This window comes from Arvicola amphibius, chromosome 12 (assembly GCF_903992535.2).
Source record: "Arvicola amphibius chromosome 12, mArvAmp1.2, whole genome shotgun sequence".
Taxonomy (NCBI): domain Eukaryota; kingdom Metazoa; phylum Chordata; class Mammalia; order Rodentia; family Cricetidae; genus Arvicola; species Arvicola amphibius.
The window spans coordinates 31,211,881-31,237,165 of record NC_052058.2 but is presented as its reverse complement, the minus strand read 5'-3'; the positions used below and the strand labels follow the sequence as shown (position 1 = coordinate 31,237,165).

Below are 25,285 nucleotides of genomic sequence, written 5' to 3'. Positions count from 1 at the left end.
AAGCATTATGTAATCTATTTCTGGGGACATTTTCCACCCCTTTCTGTTAGTTTAATATATCTTTTATAGTTCAATTTGATATTTCTATAACTGCTTGACCTGTAGGGTTGTGTGGTATACCTGTAATATGCTTAATATTATAATAAGCAAAAAAATGTTTAATTTTCCTAGAGACATATGCTAGACCATTATCTGTCTTTATGCAGGTATACTCATGGTGGCCATCACTTCTAATAAATATGTGATTACTGAATTAGCCTTTTTTGAGCTTAAAGCAGTTGCCCACTGAAAACCTGAATTAGTGCCAGTAGTGTGGTGCACATATTTTAATTTTCCAAATTCTGCAAAGTGGAACACATCCATCTGCCAGATTTCATTCCTTTGAGTACCCTTTGGATTAGTCCCTGCTGGTAGCAGTGTTTGGTTACAGAAAGAGCAAGTAGAGCATATCTTTATAATCTCCTTAGCTTGTTGTCATGTAGTAGAAAACTCTTTCTTTAAACCTTTGCTATTGACATGATGTTTTTTATGAAATTCTGAGGCCTGCAACAAGCTTCCAATCAATAATTAATCAATTTCTGTATTACCTTGTGCTAGAGGACCTGGTACACCCATATGGGATTGATTGTGTGTTATGTATATAGGATAAAGCCTATTTCTGATTATGTTTTGCACTTGGATAAATAACAAAGTCAATTCTGTATCATCTGGTATAAATTCAGTGGTTTCAACATGCAAGATAACTCTTTCTGCATATTGTGAATCAGTAACTATATTAAGAGGTTCTTTAAAATTCCTTAGCACTGTGAGAATAGCATATAATTCTGCTTTCTGGACAGAATTATAATGGCTTTGTTTTACCTTAATTAATTCTTCTGATTTGTAACATGCCTTCCCTAATTTATTGCATCAGTAATGATGGGCTCCAGTTATTGGAGCATCACATACAATTTGGGGATGAATCCAAGAAGTTCTCCTTATAAGTCTATCACTTTTGGGATAATTGCTATTAATTTCTCCCCAAAATTATCACAAGCTCTTTGCCATGGTTCATTGTCTTCCCAAAACTTTTTTATTTCATCAGTAGTGAAAGGCACTATAATCTCTGTTGGATCTATACCTGCTAATTAATGAAGTCTCAATTTACCTTTTATAATTAATTCAGAGACTTTTTCCACAGAAGTTTTTACTTTTTTACTTGGTTTATGTGGTAAAAAAGATCCATTCTAATATAATATCATCCCTCTGCATTAAAAGCCATGTAGGAGAAATTCTGGAAGGCAATATGACTACAATACAATTAAGATTTGGATTCATCCTATTCACATGTGCCTCCTGTAATTTTTTTCAACAATTGTCAATTCCCTTTCTGTTTCAGCTGTTAATTCTCTGGAACTATCCAAATCTTTATCACTATCTAAGATTTTGTTGAAATAAATTATTAGATTAGATGTTATTCCAACAGCTGGTTGTAGACTGGAAATGTCTCCTAGCAATCTTTGAAAATCATTAAGAGTCCTCAACTGGTCTCTCCTAATTTGTGCCTTTCGTGTCCTAATTTTCTGCAAACTTATTTTATAACCTAGGTAATTGACAGAATCTCTTCTCTGTATTTTTTATATTTATTTATTTATTATGTATACAATATTCTGTCAGTGTGTGTGTGCCTGCAGGCCAGAAGAGGGCACCAGACCTCATTACAGATGGTTGTGAGCCACCATGTGGTTGCTGGGAATTGAACTCAGGACCTTTGGAAGAGCAGGCAGTGCTCTTAACCGCTGAGCCATTTCTCCAGCCCCCTTCTCTGTATTTTTTAAGGAGCAATTTGTAATCCCCATTTTGTCAAAACTTTCTTTACTTCTTCAAACATTCTTTCTAAATTATCCATGTTTGAATTAGATAGCAAAATGTTATCTATGTAATGGTAAATTATAGACTTAGGAAATTGCTTACATATTATTTCCAATGGCTGACTTACAAAGTATTGAAACAATGTGGGTCTATTGAGCATTCCTTGGGGGGGGAAGTCTATTGATATCTCCTAGTAGGCTGAGAATTATAAGTAGGCACTGTGAAGGCAAATTTTTCTCTATCCTTTTCTTGTAAAGGTATAGTGAAGAAACAATCTTTCAAATCAATAACTATAAGAGGCCATCCTTTTGGTAATAGAGAAGGCAGAGGAATTCCAGATTGTAGAGGGCCTATAGGTTGAATAACCTTATAGACAGCTCTTAGATCTGTCACCATTCTCCATTTACCAGATTTCTTTTTTTTTTTTTACAACGAATATAGGAGAATTCCAAGGACTGGTTGATTCTTCAATATGGGGAGCACCTAGCTGCCCTTGTACCACTTATTCTAAAGCCTGCAACTTATCTTCAGCTAGAGGCCACTGCTTAATTTATATTGGCTTCTCAGTTAATGATTTTAAAGGTAGAGCAGTTGGTACCTCTAAAGGTTTGCTAGTTGCTTTATGTTCTTGTACAGCCTGAATGGTTGGTGTCCTTTGTGTATAGTACCTTATATCCTTCCCAGAATCATGAATTCTTGGTATTGCAGGAATGCTAATCTGGGTATTCCATTGCTGCAGCAGGTCATGACCCCATAAATCTATTGCAATGTTAGCTACATATGGCCTCAGCTTTCCTCTTTGACCATCTGGCCCAATACAGTCAACCTATCTCATGCTTTGTTTAACTTGAGATATGGTTTCAATTCCTAGTAATTGAAAATCTGCCTCTTGAAGAGGCCAATTTGGATGCCAAGATTCTGGAGTAATGATACTCACATTCGTACTGGTGTCTATCAAACCAACAATTACAATGCCATTTTTTTATTTTTTGGTTTTTCGAGACAGGGTTTCCCTGTAGTTTCTAGAGTCCATCCTGGAACTAGCTCTTGTAGACCAGGCTGGCCTCGAACTCAGAGATCCACCTGCCTCTGCCTCCCGAGTGCTGGGATTAAAGGCGTGCACCACCACCGCCCATTTATATATACTCTTAACTTTGGTCTTTGATCATTTATAGAAGTCTGCCAGAATATACATTTCTTGTTTCCTATTGGAATTTTTGACTTATCCTCCATGTTTATGCCATCATTTAGGATAGTATGGCCTTTTACTGAAGGCTCTGGATTTTTTAATTTTCCTGGTGAGACATATTCTCCATGGGAATGACTGGGCCACTTTTGGCTTGGGGGCCTGTGAGAGGATTTCCTGATGGTATCAGGTTGTCTTGACTGTCTGTTGTTGATTTGCATTCATTGGTCCAATGTCGGTCTTTGCCACACCTTCTATGTATACCTGAAGGCTGAGTTCTCTTATTTTTGCTATTCCCAGAAGAGATATTATTCCTAGGAATTCCTTGTCTACAGTCCCTTTTCAGATGTTCTATTCTACCACAATTAAAACATTTGGCATTTTGATGTCTCCTCATTCCTTTGGAAATTGCTTTTCCTACCCAAGATTCAGTATTATAGGCAATTGTCTCAATATTCATTGTATACAGAGTCCATTCATCCATACCTTTAAAGGCTCAAGTATCTTTTTGCATTATAAATTTCATTTTCAAAAGCTAGAGATTCAAAAAGTACTTGTCTAACATCTGGGTGTGTTACTCCTATTTGTACAGCCTTACTTAATCTTTGTAAAAAAGTCAGTAAAGGGTTCTCTCTGTTCCTGTCTAACCCTGGTATATGATTAAAATATTTTTCCTAGTTCTTGAATCCTGTAACAATCATTTAAGGCTGCTCTATGGCATACGGACAAGATTTCTTCATTATAAAGAACTTGAACCTATGGGTCAGCATAAGGGCCTTCACTAAGAATTTGATCTTGGGAAGTCCCAAGGCCTTTTGCTTTTCCTTGTAGTTCCAAAATTTTGGCTTCCTCTCTAAAATAAATTTTAAACATCAAGAAAGGTCCATTATCCAGGACTGCTGAAACTAACTGAAAAAATCATGTGGGGTTGCTTTGACATTAGAAGTCCAAGTCTTTATCATCTCCTTAGCAAATGTGAAATGCAAGCTATAAGTTATAACAGCTTGCTTAATTTCTTTTAGATCATTCATTCCTATAGCATCCATCTTATTTCTTTGGATTTTTGGGGCCCTTAGAACTTGATGCTTTGTCAGAGTAGATTACAGGGTAGGAAGCTGAAACCCTGGGTAAGTCATCCCTGACAGCTAATGGCGATGTTGAATCCTGTACTTGTGCCTTCTTTCCCTGTTTATCAGCTCCAATAATTTTGTCAATTATTTCAAATCTTTTTTATTATTGTCTTTTATAAAGTCTGAATCTCCTGGCCTGTATATATTTCTAGTGATTTCATTGAGGCACCCAAACTCTGGTCCTTATTCTGCACATGTGATTCCAAGGTCTGAAGTTTTTCCTTTAAAGAAAATATCTCATCCTTGGACATTACTTGAATAGCATGCAGATTGCCATGCTGGAGAGACAGTTTTTCTGTTAACTTACCATAACTTTTTGACAACTTTTGATTGTAAAATTCAACAGTATGAATTCTTTCAGATAGCTTCTTAGTATCCTTCAATATAGATTCAATTTTGTTGGTATAGTATTAACTTTTCAGGTAACTTTTAATTTTTGATGGTATTAATCCTGTCAACATTATTAGTCTGTAAAGACTGTATCATTCCTAAAAAGTGCCATATTTTTTCTTAATGATAGAATATGGAGAAGAAAACTAAAACCTATTAAAGTTTCACCATAGCCATATAAGCCTCGCATAATACAATACATACCATTAGCATAAAAGTTGCATTATTAATGAAGTCTGCCATAATGATATATTAATTACCTGTTATGTGATCCAGTAAACTTTATTATCCAGTAGATGTTGTGACTAGAAGCAATGCAACCAGTGGCGACAGGAATGGTCCTGGGCTGCTTTAATTTCTGAGTCGCTTTAGTTTTCGGCCTTGGTACTGGTTAAATACTGAGAAATATGCTTTGTTTGACAAAGTAAAAGCAATTAAATCAATTCCATACACGGAGCAAGAAAACCAGAACTCAGGGGCAGGGAGCAGAAACCAGAAGCTGCACAAGTCACCACGCAGGAAGGAACTGCCCTGGGGAATGCAGCAGTTGTGCGTGCATGTGCTTGGGAAATTTCCAAGTTGCCACATGCAGTAAACTCCGCTGTGGTGGGGATTCTACAAAAAAAAAAAAACCACTTAGGTAAAAGCAAACCAAGTGGGCAGGGTTGGGAGACTGTTTGGGCCATGGACTTGCCAGGCCGTTAGGCCACCCACCCAGTAGGTGTGGAGTCTGATTCCACATGGGCACCAAATGAGGACTGCTGCTTAAAAGAAATCCCACACTAGCTTAGAACTGAGAAATTGATGGTTATTTATTTAGGGGTAAACTCACAAATCAAAATCCTCTATTGATCAGAGATCAGAAACTGAAATCTGCAACCAGAACAGAGGGAGAGGCTGGAAAGAGAGCAGACACATGTGGGCGGGTTATCACTTCCTACAGCACACAATCTTATAACAGCAATATAATTGGGATCAGGATCCCTTAGACTTGAAAGACATTTAAATTTTAGGAATATTTAAATTATGTTTTCTATTAACTAAAAATCCTGCCACTCATTCCAGGCTAGTACATACCACCTCTGTCAGTCTTTTAGTGCTCAAAAGAAATCTTAAAAATGTCTTCCTTTGCTGACTTTGTCAGGAATTGTCTCCTTCCTTCTCTTTTCAGGATGGAATGATCATTCACATCCTTTCTGGGAAATGCATGGAAGCTGGAGCTCAAGGAGACAGTAAGGATCTGTACTTGAGTCAGTGTGATGGCAAAAGCAGCCAGCTGTGGCGATTCGACCAGGTCCACCCTGTGGATGAACGATGAGTAACAGTGAAGGAGAGCAAAGCAAATGATCAGCATCACATTTCTGCTCCTGTATGTTCTGAGCCGTCCATGGTGCCCAGGCTGCTGGTATAGGAGAGAAGAAAATGACTAAAAACCATAAAAAAAATAATCTCTCCATGTGCCTTATGTCATTGACTGATAGCTGTATTTATAGAAGAAAAGCAATGGAGTCATTGTCTTCATCTTCAGAAATGTTCATCATGAAATACAGCAGAGTCCTTTTCGTCCTACCAAGCATTTAACATTTGCTTTTGTCCATGACTGTGGAAAGAGGCATAGGCATTGTCTGACAGACCTTCCAGGAGACATCAAATGCCATAGATAACTTTATCTGACCTCGCGTAGCCTTTACTTGGATGGTGTGGTGTATGTGGTCAATTGCGAAAGTTAGAGCGAAGGGTGTTTAATGGTCTGTGGTTCAGCCTGTTTGACTAGGCTTGCTAGCATATATTTTCTCTTCATTTATTGAACCCTAGCTCAAGAGGAAGCAGAAGGAAATGGAGAGGAATGGGGTGGAGCTGGGAAGAAGGCTGGAGAGAGATTCGTCCTGACTCTCCATCTCAGGTTGGCCCAGAAAGAGTCAACAGAGCTAGGTAAGAGTTTTTCATCTTCAGAACAGCCCCCTTGAAACTCTCTACCTCCAGTCACCGGCTCTAGCCTTCTCTAGCTCAGCTATGCACAACCAGATTTCCTCACAGTGTAGTCTTTCTGAGTCACCAGTGCTGGAAGGATCAACACATCTGAGCATTCTCATGAACAAAGGTATCATAAACTCCCTTGATGCCCTTGTAGAGAGCTGTGCTGGCTTGATGAGAAATAACAACCTTTGAAAAAGGAAAGCCCTCCCTTGAATGGAAATGCCATCGCTCCAGGCAAAACCTTTACAAGACAAAATGGATGTGGCTATTGAATATTCCCGAGGCTCGCCGGGGCCATCTATGAGCCAACAATGTATGTCAAGGACTCCCTAAATGTGGATTCCTGTTAAATGCTCATGGTTGAGCGATATCCACCTCAACCAGAGCAAAGCCAAGGTGCAGCCACAAGTGTTGATGAGTGAATTAGGGTGCTGTTTAGAAAAAAACAGAAAAACATTCTTGCCCATTTCTCTCTGGATGTAATTAGCTCTCTATATGGCAAACTTAAAATTTCATATTAAAGATGCCTTTGACCTTTTGACTGTCTTTGAACAGTTGTTTTAAATAATTAGGAAAGAAGTTTGCATTTCTAAAATACTGAACATGTATGTATTTCTTCCAAGTCAATGCCCACTGTGTTTCTCCAACCTTAGAATTGATCTATACTAACTAACACTATCCAATATGATGCCACAAACCACTGTGGCCATTCTGATGGAAATTATGTACAATTCAGGAAATTTTCCAGCTGTTCCTTGATTGTGCTGGTTACATTTCAAGAGTTCAGTAGTCAGCTGTGGCTAATGGCTACTAAACTGAAAACACAGTTATAAAATATCCCACCATCACAGGCATTGTTATTGAATAGCACTGGCTAGACCCATTCCCGAGTATGGAAGAGATTTTACCCACAATCTTCTTACTTCAGACCTGTCTGTATTTAACATGAATTCTCCTGACATGTTGAGGCAGGGATGGAGCTTTCAGATGACAACCTTGTAAAGGGCAGTAATGGTTGAAGAGCAAACATTTTTAAAAGATCTCTGTTCTGAAATGAATTCTGTGATTAGCATTTTCAGTAGCTGAAGCTGTTGGGATAAATTAATATAATTAAATAAAAGGCTAAATTCTGTTGTGTGAGTTGTACTTGTTGGTGATTAACACCTTGGGAGGTCTGCAGAGAACAAAGTCTGTGTTCTAGGTATGTTTAATGTTAGCGGCCTGGTGTGGGAGGTCCTTCTGTCTATGTGTTGCTTTTATTGGTCAATGAATAAAGAACTGGCTTGGCCTATAGCATGGGACAAGGAAGGCTGAGTCAGAGAGAGATGCCATGGAGCCACCACCGGAGATAGACATGCTGAAACTTGGCTGGTAGGCCACAACCTTGTGGTGCTATACAGATTAATAGAAATGGTTTAAATTAAGATATAAGAATTAGCCAATAAGAAGCTAGAGCTAATGGACCAAGCAGTGTTTTAATTAATGTATGGTTTTCTAAGTGGTTATTTCCATTGAAGAAGGGTATGAAGTTTCTTTAGCCTGAATCGCTCAGTCATGGCTGGCCCTGGGGAGGACAACCAGGGAATGGGGGGAGATGCTTCCTTAGCTTGGCAACCCAGGGTATGGCTTTTCCTGTGGACTCCCCAGGGCCGACCTTGTGCTGTGATGCCAGGCTACCCCCCTCTTCTATGTCTGGCCTACACAAATCCAGATAGGCCCTGGGGAATCCATGGAAACTACACACCTCTCTTCTATAAATGGCTTCCACAGGTTTGGTCAGGCCTTGGAGGGCCACTCCTGAGAAGCGGTGCCCTCCTCCTCTGCAGCTGGCCTCCATAGTGTTAGACAGGCTTTGGAGAGCCAGCAAACCCTCACACAAGGCTAACCGCCCGTGGACCGACCATGCCCTGGGGTGCCAGGCCAAAGTATCTCTGCCCCCCGTTTTTATGACTGGCCTCAACAGGGCCTGCAAGTCTATGCAAGCTGCATACAATATTCCAAGGCCAAGCTTCCAGAGTCGGAGAAAGGGTACACATTCTTTCATATCCTGTCTCCCCAGGAACAGACAATGGAGAGATAAGTAGGGAAGCCACGCCCCCCTCTTCTCCAGCGTCCTCCACAGGGTCACACAGGCCCTGGGGACCAAGGTCAGGGAATCTGCGCCCCAATCTAGGGAGCCATGCGTGGAAAGCTGTGCCTACTCTTCCATTACTAACCTCCCCTGGGTTGGACAGCCTTGGGGTGTCAGACGGGAAACTGCCCAATCTTCCATGGATGGCTTGTGCCCCCCCCTTTATTATTGGCCTCACCTGGACTGGCAAGTCCATGGAAGGTGCCACCCCTCTTCCACAGCTAGCCTTCAAAGGGTCTGCCAGGCCAGGGACGGGATGTCTCTTTTTTCCATGGCATACCTCTCTTGGGATGAACAGGTCCTGGAGAGCAGGCTGGGACCCACAGCTGGCCTCTGCTGGACCAGACAAGTCTTGGTGATCTAGGGAATCTATACCACCTCTTCCACAGGTAGCTTGACCAGGGCCTGCCAGGCCAGGGAAAGTGTGCTCCATCATTGATGGCTGACCTTTCCAGGCAGGATTGGCCCTGGGAGGTCAGACTGGGGAAAATGCTTAGCCCTCTTCCACGTTTGGCCCCCAAAGGATAAGGCAGGGCCTGGAGAGTCAGACCAGGGTTGTTGCGCACCGCCTCCTCTATTGGGCCTGACAGTTCTTGGGGAGCCAAGCTGGGAAAGATACACCATTCTCCTCCATATCTGGCCTCTGAATGGCCAGAAAAGTCCTGGGGATCCAGAACAGGGAAGCTGTGCCCCACTTCTTCCACAATTTGCCTCCACAGATTAGGGCAGGCCCTGGGGAGACAGGCTGGGGCCAGTGTGTACCCATATTCCAAGCCCAGGGTATCACTGGCCCAAGTTAGGCCAATCATGGAAGTGGGAATGCAGAATTATCTGCCTACCACCCCAGGACTGGCCCTGTCCTGGGAAGGCCAGATATGGACAGAGTTGTGGCATTTACCTGGCCTGGCTTCCCTGGTTCTATCCAGCCCTGTGGAGGCCAGCCATGGAAGCAAATCCCCTGTCCCGCCTCTCCAGGTATGGTATAACCCTTTGAATGCCAGGTATGGAAGAGGAGAGCTCAGGAAACCTGTAGTGGCTCCACAGGGTCAGTGAGAACTTGCACATGCCAGCCATAAAACAGTGGGTTGTTTCTTCTGTATCTAGATTCCCTCTACTGCAGTGGTCTGCCCTGGTTATGCTGGCTGGTGCAAAGGTTGGCACATCTTCCCTAGACTGACTCCCCAGGACATGATTGGGCCTTGGGGATACCATCCCTAGAAGAGAGGGGCACAGCTTCCCTGGCTTAGATAAACAGGGAATGTTAGGCTCTGGGGAAGCCAGGAAGAAGTAGCTGCTCCAACCCTGGCCTGACTCCCCAGGGTCTGTCCTGGCTAGGGGAGGCCAATTGTTGAAGAAGGGGTACAGCTTCCATGGCCTGGCATGCCCTAGGGAGTCTATCCTTATAAGAGGTAGCACAGATTCCCTGGACGGAATCCCCAGGGCCTGTCTTGTACTGTGTAGGCCAGCCCTAGAAGACAGTGACACACATTTATAGGCCTGGGTCCTCAGGTTCTGTGCAAACATGCAGAAGCCAGCTGAGGAAGAGGAGGCACAGATTTCCCTTATTGGCTTCTCAGGAACTCTCTGACTCTGTGGAGGCAAGTTGTGGAAGGTGTGTGTGCTACTTACATGGCTTGCCTCCTCAGAACCTATCCTGTCATGGAAAGAGGTGTGAAAGAGGTGTCACAACATCCACTGCTTTGTCTACGCCAAGGAAGTCAGTCATGGAATGTGGGCATCTTCCCTAACTTGGCTTCCCTGGGACTCTCCAGCCCTGCATAGGCCAGCTGTGGAAAGCACAGACACAGCTTCCATGGAGTGACTCCCCTAGGCTGGCCAGGCACTGCATAGGCCAGCCCTGGAATAGAGGGTGTGCAGCTTCCCTGGCCTGGATCCCATGAGAATGTCTGAGTCTAGATAGGCTAGACATGGATAAGGGGGCACAGTTTTTCTAGCCTGGGTACGCAAGGCATTGCTGGCCCTGGGAGGCCAGTCAGGGAATAGAGGAGGTACCTCTTTCCAGGCCTGGCTCCTTAGTACATGGCTAGCTTTGGAGAGTATAGGGGTAGAGGAGGCAAAGCTTCCTCAACCTGGATCCACAGTGCATGGCCAGCCCTGGGGAGGCAGCTGTGGAAGAGGCAAGGACAGCTTCAGAACCTGGCTTCCCAGTGGAAGGCTAGTGCTGGGGAAAACGGGACCACAATTTCTGGCCTGTCTCTCCAGAGCATTGTCAGTGGTGGGGAGGATAATCATGGATAAGTAGGTGCAACATCCCCAGCTTGGCTGCCTATGGACTGTCCTGTCTGTGGGAGGCTAGTTGTCAAAGAGGGTGCACAGATTCCCTGGTCTTGCAGTCCCTGGGGAAGTTCTTCATGGCAGAGGGGTTGCAGACTCCCCAGACTATACTGCTCTTGGAAGGCCAGTCATGAAAGAGGGTGTACAGGCCAGACCTGGAAGAGCAGGCTCAGTTTCCACAGCTGGGCATTCCAGGGCATGGCTGGCTAAGGGGAGGCCAACTGTGGAAGAGCATGCTCAGCTTCCCTGGCCTGGCTTCCCAGGGCTTGTCCAGCCCTTTGGTGGGCAGCTGTGGAAGAGAGCATGCAGCTACCCAGGCAGGACAGTTCAGGGACTGTCATGTTCTGTGAAGGTCAGTAATGGAAGAGAGGGGAGCAGAGCTTCCCTGGCTTGAATCCCCATGGACTGTCCTGGCCTGCAGTAGCCAAACATTAAAGATGGGGGTGCAACTTTCCCTGGTGGATCCCAAGGGCATGTCTAACCCTACAGAGGCCAGACATGGAAGAAGGGGACACACTGTCCCTGGCCTGCTTTCCCAGGGCTTCTCTGGCTCTGAATAGGCAAGTCATTGAAGAGGGCACCACATCTTCCCCAGCCTGTCTCTCCAGGGAATGGCAGGCCCTACGGAGGCTGGCAAGGAAAGAAGGGGTGCAACCTCCCCAGCCTGGCAGGCCATGATGTGGCTAGTCATGGAAGAGGGGACACAGGCCCATGATGGAGGATGGAGCACAACTTTCCAGGTCTGGCTCCTCAGGCTTGCCTGTCCCCTGGGAGGTCACTCATGTAAGTGGGAAACTCAGCATCCCTGGACTGGATCCCCAGGGCCTGTCTACCCCTGCAGGGACCAGTCATGAAAGATGACACCAGATCATCCCAGGTCTGGTTCCCAGAGCCTGTCTGGCCATGCAGAGGCTAGCCAAGGTAGAGGGTGGTATACTTTTTCCAGCCTGACTCCAGGAGTCTGGCTTCCCCTGTGGAGGCCAGCATGGAAATAGGCAGGTGCAGCTTCCCCAGACTGGCTTGGGGAAGCCAGTTGTGGAGGAGAAGGGCACACTTTCCGTGGCCTGCCTCCCCAGTGCATGGCTGACCCTTACAGAGGGCAGCCAGGGAATAGTGGGCTGCAAATTCTCTGCCCAGGAGCACCAGGGCCCTGCTGGCCTTTTGGAGGCCAGCGAGGAAATGGGGCAGGAGGTGGCTTCCCCAGCCTGGCTACTCAAGACTGGTCCAACCATGTAAGGCCAGCAGTGGAATAGGGTAGCAAAACTTCCCTGGTTTGGCTCACCAGTGTCTGAATGGCCATGGAATAGGGGAGTGCAGTGTCCACTGCCCTGCCTCTCCAGTGACTGTCCAGTGATGCATAGGTCAGCACATTTTCCCCTGAATTGCACAGCCTGGTCTGATCATTTGTGTAAGAATGGGTACAGGTTAGCCATGGAAGTGAGAGCACAGCTTACTTGGCATGGAACCACAGAGTGTGGCTGGAAGAGGCCGTCACAAATGTCTAGCCCTTGATTTCCACAGCATGTGTGGCATAGGCAAGATGCCAAGGAGGTGCAACTTCCCTGCCCTAGTTCCACAAGATTTATCTCTCCCTGGAGAGACAAGCTCTGGCAAAGGGAGGTGCATCTGCCATGGTCTGTCTCCACAGGGCCTGTCCTGCTCTGGGTAAGTCAGCAATGGAAGGAGGAGCAGCACCCACAGTTCAGCACCCCAGGTAATGTTAGGCCCTGGGGAGTCCAACAAAAGATGAGTGGGTACAGTTTCAAAGTCTCAATTCCCAGGGACTAGGACCCATGACTAGGACCTGGAGAGACCAGCCATGGTAAAGGGGGACATGGCATAAATGGCCTGGCAGAACAGGGAATGGTTGGACCTGTGGAAGCCATTGATGGACTAGTGCAGTGCAGATTCTCATCCCTGACTTTTCAGAGCCCATCCTGTCTTGAGGAGGCCAGGCATGGAAAAGGGGGCACAGCTTTCAAGGCCTTGCATCCCAGCACATGGTTGTCCCAGGGGCTCATGGACATGGAAGAGGGGCACAGCTTCCCCTGCCTGTTACCCAAGTTACTTTGGGGCCCTGGGCTAGCAAGTCATGTAAAAGGATGGATCAGTGTCACTGTCTGGGCCCCCAGGAATTTCCAGCCATGTGGTGCTCAGGTGAGGAAGATGGGGGCACAGCATCCCTGACCTGGCTTCCCATGGCCTGTCAGGTCCTGCAGAAGTCATCTGTGAAAGAGGGGGTTGCAGCTTCCTGGTCCTGGCTCCCATGGTCCTGTCTGGTCATTTTGAAATCAGCAGTATATGAGGGTTTGCAGCATATTCATCCTGTCTCCCCAGGGCCTGCCTGCCTGAGTAGAAGCCAGCTGTGGAACAGGGAAGTGCAGTGTGCTGGCCTGCAAGTTCAAGGACTGTCTGTCTGGGATAGATAAGCTATGAAAAAGGGGAGTGGCTTCCTAGGAACTTCTCTAGAGCCAGGTTTCTTGCTAACCTTATAATGGTTCCCTCAATCAAAATATCTCTTTCCTTACTCGCATATCTGTTCTTCCTCCCTCTCGACTATCCCATTCCCTTAAGTTCTCCTCAACCCTCTCTTCCTCCCCTTCCTACTACTCCCCAGCCCCATGCTCCCAATTTTGTCAAGCGATCTTGTCTGTTTCCAATTCCCAGGTGGGTCTATGTTTTTCCTTAGATTCACCCCAGTTTCTCAAGGACCATGAACTATATGCTCAATGTCCTTTGTTTATGGCTAGTATCCACTTATGAGTGAGCACATACTATATTTATTTTTGGGGGGTTTGGGTTACCTCACTTAGGATAGTGTTTTCTAATTCCATCCATTTCCATGCAAAATTCAAGATGTCATTATTTATTACTGCTGAGTAGTACTCTAATGTGTGTGTCACACTTTCTTTATCCATTGTTCAGTTGAGGGGCACCTAGGTTGTCTCCAGGCTCTATTACAAATAATGCTGCTATGAACATAGTTGAAAAAATGCTTTTGTAGTATGATTGAGCATTTTTTGGGTATATTTAAAAGAGTGGTATTGCTGAATCCTAAGGTAGGCTGATTCCTAATTTTCTGAGAAACCGCCACACTGATTTCCAAACTGGTTGTACAGATTTGTATTCCCACCAGCAATGGATGAGTGTTCATTCCCCTTACTCCACATCCTCTCCAGCATAAGCTATTATTAGGTTTTGATCTTAGCCATTCTGACAAGTGTAAGATGGTATCTCAGAGTTGTTTTGATTTGCATTTTCCTGATAGCTAAGGATGTTGAACATTTCCTTAAGTATCTTTTGGCCATTTGAAATTCTCTTGAGAATTCTGTTTAGTTCAGTACACCATTTTTAAATTGTATCATTTAGAATTTTAACATCTAATTTCTTGAGTTCTTTATATATTTTGGAGATCAGTCCCCTGTCAGATGTGGGGATGGTGAAGATCTACTCAGTAGGCTGCCCTTTTGTCCTATTGACTGTGTCCTTTACTTTACAGAAGCTTCTCAGTTTCAGGAGGTCCCATTTATTCATTGTTGCTCTTATTGTCTGTGCTACTGGGGTTATATGTAGGAAATGGTTTCCTGTGACCATGCATTGCAGGCTACTTCCCATTTTCTCTTCTTTCTGGTTCATTGTGGTCAGACCTTATATTGAGGTCTTTAATCCATGTGGACTTCAGTTTTGTGCATGGTGATAGATATGGATCTATTTTCATTCTTCTACATGTTGACATCCAGTTATGCCAGCACCATTTGTTAAAGATGCTTTCTTTTTTCCACTGAACAATTTTAGCTTGTCAAAAAATCAGGTGTTCATAGGTTTGTGGATTAATATCCGGGTCTTCGATTTGATTCCATTGGTCAACATCTGTTTTTATGCCAATACCAAGCTGTTTTCACCACTGTGGCTCTGTAATAGAGCTTGAAGTCAGGGATGGTAATGCCTCAGGCAGTTCCTTTATTGTACAGGATTGTTTTGGCTATCCTGGGTTTTTTGTTTTTCCATATAAAGTTGATTATTGTTCTGTGAAGGTCTGTGAAGAATTGTGTTGGGATTTTGATGGGGATAGCGTTGAATCTACAGACTGCTTTTGGTAAGATTGCCATTTTTATTATGTTGATCCTACTGACCCAAGAGCATGGCAGATTACTGGTCCATGTGACCGTGTGGACTGTGTCTCGTGTAGCACTATCATGTGTCTGTGTGGACACTGTCCCACATGCACACAGCTGTGTGGAGGATGTGGGAGAGGCGGCCACATGACATTTGTGGTCCACGTGGTCACACGGGCCATTATCTACACAGTCACATGATAGTGCCACACAGGACACAGTCCACACAGACACACGCAGAGGATCCCATGATGACCTTGGGCACGTGGGAGGCACAGAAAAATTCCATGTCAAATAAATAGCATTTTATAAAACAAGTCTGTCCGCAAAGACCCACATGTGGCCACCTGGGCCAGTCCCATCATGTCAAGTGACCACGCAGGTGGGGTGGGGTAGCAGTCATCAGCCTCCAGTGTCACTAGACCATGCGGACAGGGCAGCAGGTGTCTCCCATGTCATGTGGTCTCCCCAGTCACACGTGGTCCTTGTCCACACATGCATACAGGTCTACATTCCCCGACCGGGCGAGTGTCTGGACGATCGCCCTCTGGGCCAGCGGAGACCACAGGGTGTTCAGTTTCTGCTCCACAGGGCTGAGCTCAGAGGGGAGGCTGTGGGGAGGTGACAGGGTCAGGGCTGTGGGCAGGGCTAGGGTGTCAGGTCGGAGCAGAGGAGCCGGTCACCCGCTGTTCCTAGAAGTCTCCTGGCAGGGTGCAGGGGCTTCCAAGACAACAGTCATGCCCTGGGCCCGAGACACGTGATACAGACACCACATACTGCAGGGCGTCACATCACTGGAGCAACACCACGACCAAGGACAGCCAGTCACACATGCTCACCCATCACCCCTTGTCCAGTCGAACCCTGCCCATGCCCATGCATCCACTTGAGACCCATTCATAACCACTGCCCACCCAAGAACCCCATCCCCACACCCATCACCAGACGTCTACCCAAGCCCACGTGCTCACCCATCATCCCACAGGTCCCCGGCCACCTCCTCAGCCACGAGGAAGTCGTACTCCTCCGCAGCATACTTCTCCCAGTCTGAGAGCTCAGGTCCATCGGGATCGCTCTCCTGCGAGGTGCAAGAGAGTCTGTGAGATGTGGAGATGTGTGGGGGTTCACGCGGGAACACAAGGGGGACACGGGACACGCACCCGCAGCAGGGACGCCTGCTCTCGCTGCTCGTAGTCCAGGTACTTGTCCACATTGAAAAATGTGTCGAAGAACACGTGGGCGAGCTTGCAGCGCTTCAGGTCAGGCAGCGTGATCTTCCCTGCAGGGAGGGTGGGCCGTGGGATGAGGGGGGTGGTGGGTGGGAAGGTGGGGCTGCGGTGTCTCAGGGGAAGGAAAGCGGGGCTTTGGAGTCACGGGGGAAAGAGGGTGGGGCCACAGAGTGACGTGGGGCAGAGGGGCTGTGGAGGTCATGGGGTTCATGACTGGGTTTCACAGAAAGGTGGAAAGTAGCCTCGTGGGAGGCGTGGCCACACAGGACGAATCCGAGCCATGTAGAGGGATCAGTCCATGTGGAAAGCCTGCTTACCCAGGACCACACAGACACGTGAGGGTTGACCACATGTGGTGGGAGTCACAGTCATGAGGAACGACACATAGCCACTCGTGTGGCAGTCACCGGGGATCACACAGACACAGGAGGGGTGACCAAGTGTGATGGGTTCACAGCCTCGGGGAATGACACCCAGCCACATGTGTGGTACTCACCTGGGATCACAGACACAGGAGAGGAGACCATGAATGACAGGGTGATGCCCACGGAGCACAGCACCCAGCCATGCGCATCACACTCACCTGGTATCCGTGGCTGCACTAGGTCCAGCATCTGGCACACGCAGTCCTCTAAAGGAAGCGGCTCGATGGCCCGGGCGTCCAGGCGCTGCATCTGCTCCTTGTAGAAATACTCGAGCTCATACAGGGAGAGCACGCCATCACCGTCCAAGTCCATGCAGCGGAACCAGTATTCAATGCTGTGGGGAGTAGGGGGGCCATGTCAGCCTGGACACGGACAAGGGACACGGCAACAGAAACACAAACAGATCTATGCAGCCACGGTTTATAGACATGGAACAGGGTTCCCATACACACGGACATGTGGGCCCACGGGCACAAGATGTGCAGCGACCCTCAATGGGGCACAGGGTGACAAGCAAATGCACCGCACATGGGACACAAGGGTCCCACAGGCCATGGAGGAACCTACATGGGGCTATGCCTACCTGGTTGGAGTCTTTTTGTCCTCTTCGGAAAGCAAGAACCACACAAAGTCTGCGTAGCTGATCTTCCCGTCCTTCTGCACCTTTTGGTCTCTGGGGGGGAGGGGGAGAGACGACAGGGGCCTCACATGGGGGTGGGGTCACAGCTGGTGGAGCGGCCACACCCACCCAGTGATATTAATGAGATAAGAGGCCACGCCCACCTATGAGTGGCATCACAGTTCACACACTCCCAGTGACTGCACCATGCGGCCACGCCCACATCCCAGCAACATCCCAGCCCAGTAGCCACACCCAAACCCATGGATGTCACAACCTTGGTCATGTGATGGAGATCATGAGCAGTGCCGCCCAGACCCAAGGACCCACCTGCTACTCCCCCACACCCTTCTCCACCCCACACATACCGCGTCACAGCACCTGAGAAGATCCTGTCAATCATCCGGGAGGAGATGGCTGTGGGAGAAAGCAGGCAGGGCAGGAGGGTCACGGATGATGACTGACAGGCCCGGGTCATCCACGTCCCTGTACTGCAGGCCTCGCCCCATCCAATGTCCCACCCCCACTCAGCCCAAATGCAGTAGCTGCCCCTCCTCCACAGCTGACTGTGGTCACCTGGGCACATTAGGTCCTGTGTGCCCACCTGCAGGTCCCTCCCACATACTCAAGCCCCTCCCATCCCACCCAAACCCCCAGGCCTTATGGGTCTTCCCACTCACTGTGGTCTTGCTCTTCCACCTGCAGGCCCCATCACCATCCAAAACCCTTCCCACTCCAGCCCCACCCACACCACAGACCCGGAACCATCAGAAGACACTCCTACCCAGGACCCACCGCATCTGAAGCTCCTCCCACCCAGGTCCAGCCCCTCCCATCCCGCCCCTCACCATGGTCGGAGTGGCGACCCAGGTCCCGCGCATCCACCTGCAGGTCATGGTCCGTGTCCAGCTCCCAGAACTTGCAGTAGATGACGTAGAAATGCTCATAGGAGAAGAACTCAGTCAGCTGGTTGATGTCAGGCTCCACCTCCAGCAGTGCCACGTTCTGGGGGTGTATGGGAGAGGTCACGGGAGGCCTCACCTACTGGATCAAGGCCCCGCCCACTGGCTCCAGGCCCTGCCCCCACCTGCAGGAAGCTGCTCCTCCGCAGCTCGGTGCACGTGATCCGACCGGACCACGACCTGTTCACAGTGTAGAAAATCCTCTGGATGACCTGTGGGTTGCGGGTTCAGTGTGGGGTCAGGGAGTCAGTACAGCAGTCATGGGGTCACGGGGTCGGTCTGGGGGTCAGGGTGGGGGTTATGGTGTCTGTGCGGGGTGGTGGTGTTGGCACGGAGTCACGGCTACGGGACTCTCCATGGTGACGTACTTTGAGTGATGGCGTCCACCAACCCCACAGTGATGATCATGGGGAGCGGGTCCTGGGGATCATGCAGTCGTGGCCATTACTCACCGTGGTGATGTAGCGGGAATGGAACTCAGGCGCCTCCTTCAGGAAAGACAGGCCAGGGTGCGTGTTCACCACGTCCTGGGGAACACGGAGGGAACCTGATGGTTGGGGGAGGAACTGTGTACATGTGCGTCTGTCAGTCCGTGTCTGTGTCAGTCTGCTTATCCTTCGGTCCTTGTGTCCCTCTGTGTCTGTGTCCGCGTGCAAATCTCTCCCTCTGTGGGTCTGTCTGCCTGTCCTTCCACTTCTGTGCCCGTCTATCTGCGTGCCCATCGGTCCGTATGTGCATGTCTGTGCATGCCTGGGTAACTGTGTGCCTGCCTGTCTGTCTACGTTTCTGTCCATGTGTTCGCCTGTCCACACATCTGTGCCCCCCAGTTCCCCGCACCTGCAGCAGTGGCACAAAATCCTCCTGCACCAGCCCCTCGCTCCCCGGCGCCATCAGCAGCTGCACGAACCTGGCGGCCTCGTCGTGGCATGTGAGGAGGATCCTGGGGGGCACGCCCAACCCGACGATGTCACATGCCCACCCCGCTTCCAGCCGTGACCATGAACCTCGCCGCACTCCCTTCACCTCACCATGGGCGATGGGCGACGAATGTGTGCAGTGACATGGATCCTGGCCACGCCCCCCGCCAATGATGTCACCAGCCCTGCTCCCGGCCATGCCCCCAGCTTCCAGCCATGCTCTCCCACTCACTTCCTCCACATGACCACAAACTTGTGCACCGACACGGAGCCCGTGCGCTCCCCGCCCGCGCTGTAGAACAGTGGCCCCTTCCAGTAGAGCGGGCAGCCACAGGCCTGGGGGGGGGGGGAGAGCAGGAGGCTCGATGGGTGAGGCTGGCGGGAGGGGTAGGGTTGCCAAGGGGTGGGGTTGGAGGGCGGGGCAACTTTCCCATCCATGGCCAGTCAGTACCCGTGGCCTCCATCCCCACCCTGGTCATTCATCCCATGTCCCTTGCTATAGCATTTCCGGTGGTCCCCATTCACCCCCAACATCCACCTTGGCCACGCGACCCATGTCCTCTACGGTGGCACGCTCCTGCGGGAACTCCGCGAAGACTCGCTTGATAGGGTTAAGGGCAGCGTCCACGTCTAGTGTCTCTGGCGGGCGCCCATGTGGGAAGTAGAAAGCAGGGATGCAGAGGCTGGTGGCCGGTGGGGGCGGGTCCTCCTGGGGAGGCTGCACCTGGGAGTCAAGGGTCATGGTAAGCACAGTGTGAGCACAGGGTGAGCGCGGGGTGAACATGTGTGTACAGGTGTCTGCACGTGTGAACATGTGTGTACATGTTTCAGCATGTGTGAACACGTCTGCAGGCATGTCTGGCATGTCCCCGGGGTCCCCTGTCCTGTGCTCTCACCTTCCTGTGTCCCGGGCTCCTGCAGGAGGCACGCACAGGGCGGGAGCAGGCGAGGGGCAGCACGCGGGTGACATCAGGTGGCTCCGGTCTGTAGCGGGTGACGTCAGGGGGCGTTCCTGGGCCCCCGCGGGTGACGTCATTGCTCCCCGGAGCTTCCCGGATGCGGCGCAGGCCATCGTGCAGCGCGCGCTGGGTGTTGGGGTCGCTGAGCCAGCGCAGGAAGAGCTCGTCCACCTTCCGCTTCAGGACGGGCTGCAGCGGCGGCATGACGGGCGGAAGTGCGCGTGGACGGACCGAGAGGGCAACGAACACGCGGACCGGAAAAGCGGACGGACGGGGACAGCGGTAGCAGAAGCGCGGACAAGCCTGCTGCGTCGCTTCAGGACGGGCGCGTCCGCGGCGCGGGAGAACTACGTCATCACAGCAGCACCGGGACTACAGAGGATTGCGTCATCACGGCGCGCCGGCCCACAACATGGCGGGCCCCGGGGCGGCGATTGACGCGCGGACACGCCCCTTCTGCAGTGCCGTTTCAGAACTGTCTCGTCTCCGGCGCCAGCCTCATTTGTATGCGTCATCAGAACGCGCCGACCGTCTCCATGGCGACGGCGTACGCGCGATCACGCCTGCTATGTGGATGGCGCAGAGATGACGCATAACTCTGTGGACGCGGAGGACGGCTACTGATGACGAGCCCGCTAGGTGGGCGGCACAGGGATGATGACGCATGGCTCTACGGACAACGCCTTGCCCGGAGCGCCTGGTTTGAAGCCTGCTCGCACCTGACATGTCTCTGCTGTGCCTTGTCCAGGATGTGACTCTGGGTTTCCCACCACAGCTGGGACACCACCTGTGCTGGTTAGAAAGAAATAGAAATGGCCCCTTAGGCGCATAGGGAGTGGCACGGAGGTGTGGCCTTGTTGGAGTAGATATGGCCTTGTTGGAGGAGGGCTTTGAGTTCTCAGATGCTCAAGTCAGGCCTAGTGTGGCACTCTCCCTTCCTACACCTGCTGATGCAGACGCAGGCCTCTCCAGCATCATGTCATGTCTGCCTGTGTGCCAAGCCATGCTTCCTGCCATGATGACAATGGGCTAAGCCTCTGAACTGTAGGCAAACCCAAATGAAAACCCTCCTTCATAAAAGTTGTCGTGGTTACAGCGTCTCTTCACAGCAATGGACACACTAAGACAGCACCAAAGACGTCTTCAGACATTGCCAAATGACTTCCCGCATCCCATCCGGCTAGAAGAGAACTACTGCCCTTGGCTCACAGTGCCACATCAGATGTACTCGGCCAGGCCAGGCTAGGTCACTAGAGTCTTAGATGGGAAATAAGGAGCCACTGCCACGTGCTCTGGAAAAGTCATCAAAATTAGACCACGGACCAAGATGGGAGTCATACCAACCAAGTGTTATTATTAAACAGCAGGATGCTGAGAATCAAATTCAAGCCTTCTGCTAGAGTAGCAAGTGCTCACTGCAGGCTTTTGTAGGATGTGAATCCAAGACTCAAGTCCTCCAGAATAGTTGGTTCCCAAAGCGTCTTAGGGAGATACCTGTATTCAGACCTCCAGGTGATCTGATGAGAAAGTTTGAGACATGTAACTTCTCCTTCACCTGATGTGCTCATCTAAGTTGTCCTATTACCCCCACCCCAGCAAAAAAAGCCTCAGGAGTCAGATGGGGTAATAACCTGATAGAGCAAGAAAGCAGTGGAGGGACGGCCAGCTGACCTCTCCATGCTTCCTAGATCAAAAAGGACCTCAGAGAGATCCAAGTCCATCCCTTCTTTCCTGTGCATCTCTCTATCCATATTCCTGGCTTCCCTGTGGTTCATTTCAGTCAGCTAGTCCCTGAGTCTCCCTCCTGATTCAAGATTAAATTTATTAACAGTCTTAGAGTGTCAGTTCAATCAAATAACCTGCAACATTCACGTCCAACGTCCAACCAAACTCTTAATCCTGCTTAGCTCAACTTCAGAAGAGCACTTGGGTTCATCCCATTCCCAGTTCCTGCCACTGCCTTAAAATTATCCATAGCTCTGCTGAGCACTGGACACCAACCGCTGGTGACCTTGACCAAGGAAAGCAGGCTTCTGGCAAGCAGTCTTCTTGAAGGCCTAGGAACCCTGAAATCTGATCAAAATGTAGGCCTGTCATGCCAGTTATTTGGGTAGATTGACAACACTGGAACAGAATTGCCTAAGCAATTTACTGAGAGCCTCTGTCAAAATAAAAAAAAAAAAAAACAGGGCTGGTGAAATGGCTCAGCAGCACAGGCACCTGCCGTCACGCCTGACAACCTGAGCTTGATCCCCATGTTCCACATGGTAGACAGAGAGAACTGACTTCCCCATAGTCATCCTCCGCCCTCCACAAGTGTGCAGTCCTGTACACATGCTCGACCCTCACACATAAATAAAAAAAAGTAAACATAAAACACAAAGAGGGCTGGGTATAAATTCAGTGGTGTCAGGCGTTAGCTTGCCAGGAATTCTGGAAGCCCTAGAGTCGATCCCCAGGACTGAAGTGGGGGAAACAATACATGGCTTTCCCAGGTCATGGAAATACCTTTGAGGAGTGTCCCTTTCAGAGGGTCATGAGCGTCTCAAGTGCGGTTCTAGGTCCAGTGGTAGTAGTGGCACCTGAGACCTTGTCAGAAGGACAGTCCTGGATTTAACCACACCTCCCTCTCCCCTCCTCCAAGGCCCCAGGGTGAAACCAGCCCTGTTTGAAGGGGCTTGCTGTTTCCACCGTCACCCCTCTCTGAGGACCACGTGCTGCTCTTTAGGGTTCCTAAGCTCCCTACCCGCAGTCCTCAGGGCCAGTCCGAAGCACACCTGCCCACCACAGCATGTGCTGCTAAATTCCAGCTGCTGAGAACCAGGCAGATGGGCAAGGGGACCTTTGCCAGATCATCCCGTCTGTCAAGAACGGCACTGTCATGGTGTGTATTCTCGCAGCAGGTCTAGCCACTTCCTGTTTCTCATGGTGGCCGGAAAGTTCTTGTGTTGTGTTTCTTTCCGGCTTGTGTTTACCGCAGAGTCAGAGGGAGGAACCCGGGACTTGACCACGTGCGTGGTAAGGTTGTTTATTAGGGAAGGGGGTGTTCCACAGTGGGGTGAAAGGGCAGGAGGGGGGCAAGGAAAGAGAGAGAAGAGATAGGGGGGAAGTAGAGAAGTGGGGAGAGAGGCAGAACCAAAGCTGCCTCTCTGAGAAGATGGAAAAGAGAGCAAGCTCAGGCAGGAAGCTGAAGATCACCCTGCCTCAGCGGAAGGGGGAGGGAGTGGGCGTGGCTTGTCTCTTAAAGGGACAGGGACCAAAACCATAACATCTTGACCCTCTCTCTCCCTGCTGCACCCCAGGAGGACATCCTGCCAGCTTGCCCTTCCAATCCCAACCAGAGAGAAAGAACAACTTATTGATAGAGATCTTGCCTGGTGTACACAACTTCTGGGGTGGCTTTTCTCACTGCTATAACACATAAATGAGGGAGGGAAGGAAGGAGGGAGGGAAGAGGGAAGGAAGGAAAGAAGGAGGGAGGGAGTAGGAGGGAGGAAGGAGGCAAGAAAGGAAAGAAGATGGAGGGAGGAGGGAAGGAAGGAAAGAAGAGGGAGGGAAGGAAGGGAGGAGGGAGAGAGGAAGGGAGGAAGGAAAGAGGGAGGGAAGGAAGGGAGGCAAGAGGGAAGGAGAGAGGAAGGGAAGAAAGATGGAAGGAAAGAAGGAGGGAGGCTGGCAGGCAGGCAGGCTACAGGTTCATGGCACAGTCCATTATGGTAGAGACGCAGGACAGCAGGAGCTTGAGGCATCTGGACACATGGCACTCGTGGTCAGGAAATGCTGGCACCAAGGCCACTTTCTCCCTTTCACTCTGTCTGGGCCCCCAGCCCATCGGATGATAGTGTCTGCAGCTGGAGGAAGGTTTCCTACTTCAACTCAACACCGAAAGTCTCTGTGTTTGTGAGCCTAGTGACTGCCAAGCTGACAGTCAGCACAACTGGGTTCTACCATCTTCAGCACTAAAGGGGAAACACCAAGCACATCCAGCTACCGCCTCCACCTTCTTGCTAGGCCCTGCCACAGTCATCAGCTCCCTGGTCTCTGTTCTCAGTCTGGCTCTTGCATCTGAGTATCAATACGGGCCCTTGACTCTGCCACACAAAAGCCTCCCTGACCCCAGTGTGGATGGGAGGAGAGCTGTCCAGTCATCACACGCAGCGCTATCTCCTACTGGGCATCAATCAATTAGACAGGAGCAGAGAGCAGCCAGGAGACAGACTTGGTGAGCAGAGCCAAGCAGGCATGGGGCATGGTGGGAAAAAAAATGACAGGTTTGCTGTTTCACTAGAGAGATTTGAGAGCTGGTTCTCTGGGTGATCATACAGTCTGAGCTGGCATCTCAGGTCATGGAGGAAAAAGTCCACTTGTTATTTACTCCCCACCCCCCTCCACGTCCCCCACCAACAAAACTGGATTAGGCATGTGTGTTACTGGGTCCCGCCCAATCACACAGGAAGCTGGGTAAAACAAAAGCTCTTGAGACAAAGCCATTCATAGCCACACCCTGTAACAGCTGCTAACACCAGGAGCAGTGAGCAGCAGCTACCTGGCAGCCCTTCCTTCCTTGTTCAGAGCAACCGAGGGTGCCCACCTTTGAGGCCTCCCTCCAGACAGCGAAGAATAGACAGTCAAACCTACGGTCACAAGGAAAGGAAGCTGTGGGCTGGGCTTTGTGTGTATGACAGGCCCGGTGTGGAGAGGGAGGAGGCCTGGGACGCTGGACCTCCACTGAGTTCAGGTAGAACTGAAACACAAAACCTCTTCAAAACTACCAATCCTGACAGATGGTTCAGCAGCTCAGTGTGTTCCCATTCTTTCCATTTACGATAGGGACTGGAGTTCACGTCCCAGAACTGGTGGCAAAAGGACAGAAATGACTCCCATAAATTGTCCTCTGACCTCTCCCTCCCTCTCTCCCTATTTTTCTCTCCCTCTCTCTGGCTCTCCCCCTTTTCTTTTTCTTTCCCCACTAATAAAAATAAACTTACTAAAGAAAAACTCAAAACCACCACCCTCCACGGGTATCCTATCTGAGCACCTGGCTACATTGACAGGTGGTAATGTTTGTAAACTGAAAGGGACGGGAGGGACTCAAAGTGTAA

The 25,285-nt window shown here is 49.4% G+C and overlaps 2 protein-coding genes across 3 annotated transcripts in view; one reads left to right on the top strand and one right to left on the bottom strand.

The window, feature by feature from the left end:
- Positions 1-5,896, top strand: part of Galnt15 (polypeptide N-acetylgalactosaminyltransferase 15) — a 42,974-nt gene extending 37,078 nt beyond the window's left edge. The window contains exon 10 of the mRNA XM_038349976.1: positions 5,729-5,896. Within this exon, the coding sequence (XP_038205904.1) occupies positions 5,729-5,875 (147 nt within the window). The 3' untranslated portion in view covers positions 5,876-5,896. The remainder of the gene's footprint in view (positions 1-5,728) is intronic.
- A 9,469-nt stretch (positions 5,897-15,365) lies between these two features.
- On the bottom strand, positions 15,366-20,558 carry Ppp2r3b (protein phosphatase 2 regulatory subunit B''beta). Of its 2 annotated transcripts, none has more exons than XM_038349214.2 (13): positions 20,124-20,558; positions 19,766-19,951; positions 19,460-19,563; positions 19,148-19,250; positions 18,763-18,876; positions 18,436-18,522; positions 18,197-18,353; positions 17,717-17,765; positions 17,313-17,402; positions 16,888-17,063; positions 16,236-16,354; positions 16,047-16,153; positions 15,366-15,686 (listed from the first exon to the last, which is right to left on the bottom strand). In XM_038349214.2, the coding sequence occupies exons 1-13, from the start codon at positions 20,388-20,390 to the stop codon at positions 15,548-15,550; spliced, it is 1,698 nt and encodes a 565-aa protein (XP_038205142.1). In that variant the 5' UTR covers positions 20,391-20,558; the 3' UTR covers positions 15,366-15,547. The 2 variants fall into 2 exon arrangements, with proteins under 2 accessions (XP_038205142.1, XP_038205143.1); XM_038349215.2 differs by having other exon boundaries at positions 18,763-18,837; positions 20,124-20,556.
- Positions 20,559-25,285: the final 4,727 nt, after the last annotated feature.

What these genes read in the sequence shown, in the direction of transcription:
- Ppp2r3b (XM_038349214.2), bottom strand. Translation starts at nt 20,390, where the DNA reads ATGCCGCCGCTGCAGCCCGTCCTGAAGCGGAAGGTGGACGAGCTCTTC. An exon ending in GGAGCCCGGGACACAGGAAG is followed by an intron (nt 19,952 to 20,123) that starts GTGAGAGCACAG and finishes CTTGACTCCCAG; the next exon opens with GTGCAGCCTCCCCAGGAGGA. An exon ending in AGTGCAGCCACGGATACCAG is followed by an intron (nt 16,355 to 16,887) that starts GTGAGTGTGATG and finishes CCCTCCCTGCAG; the next exon opens with GGAAGATCACGCTGCCTGAC.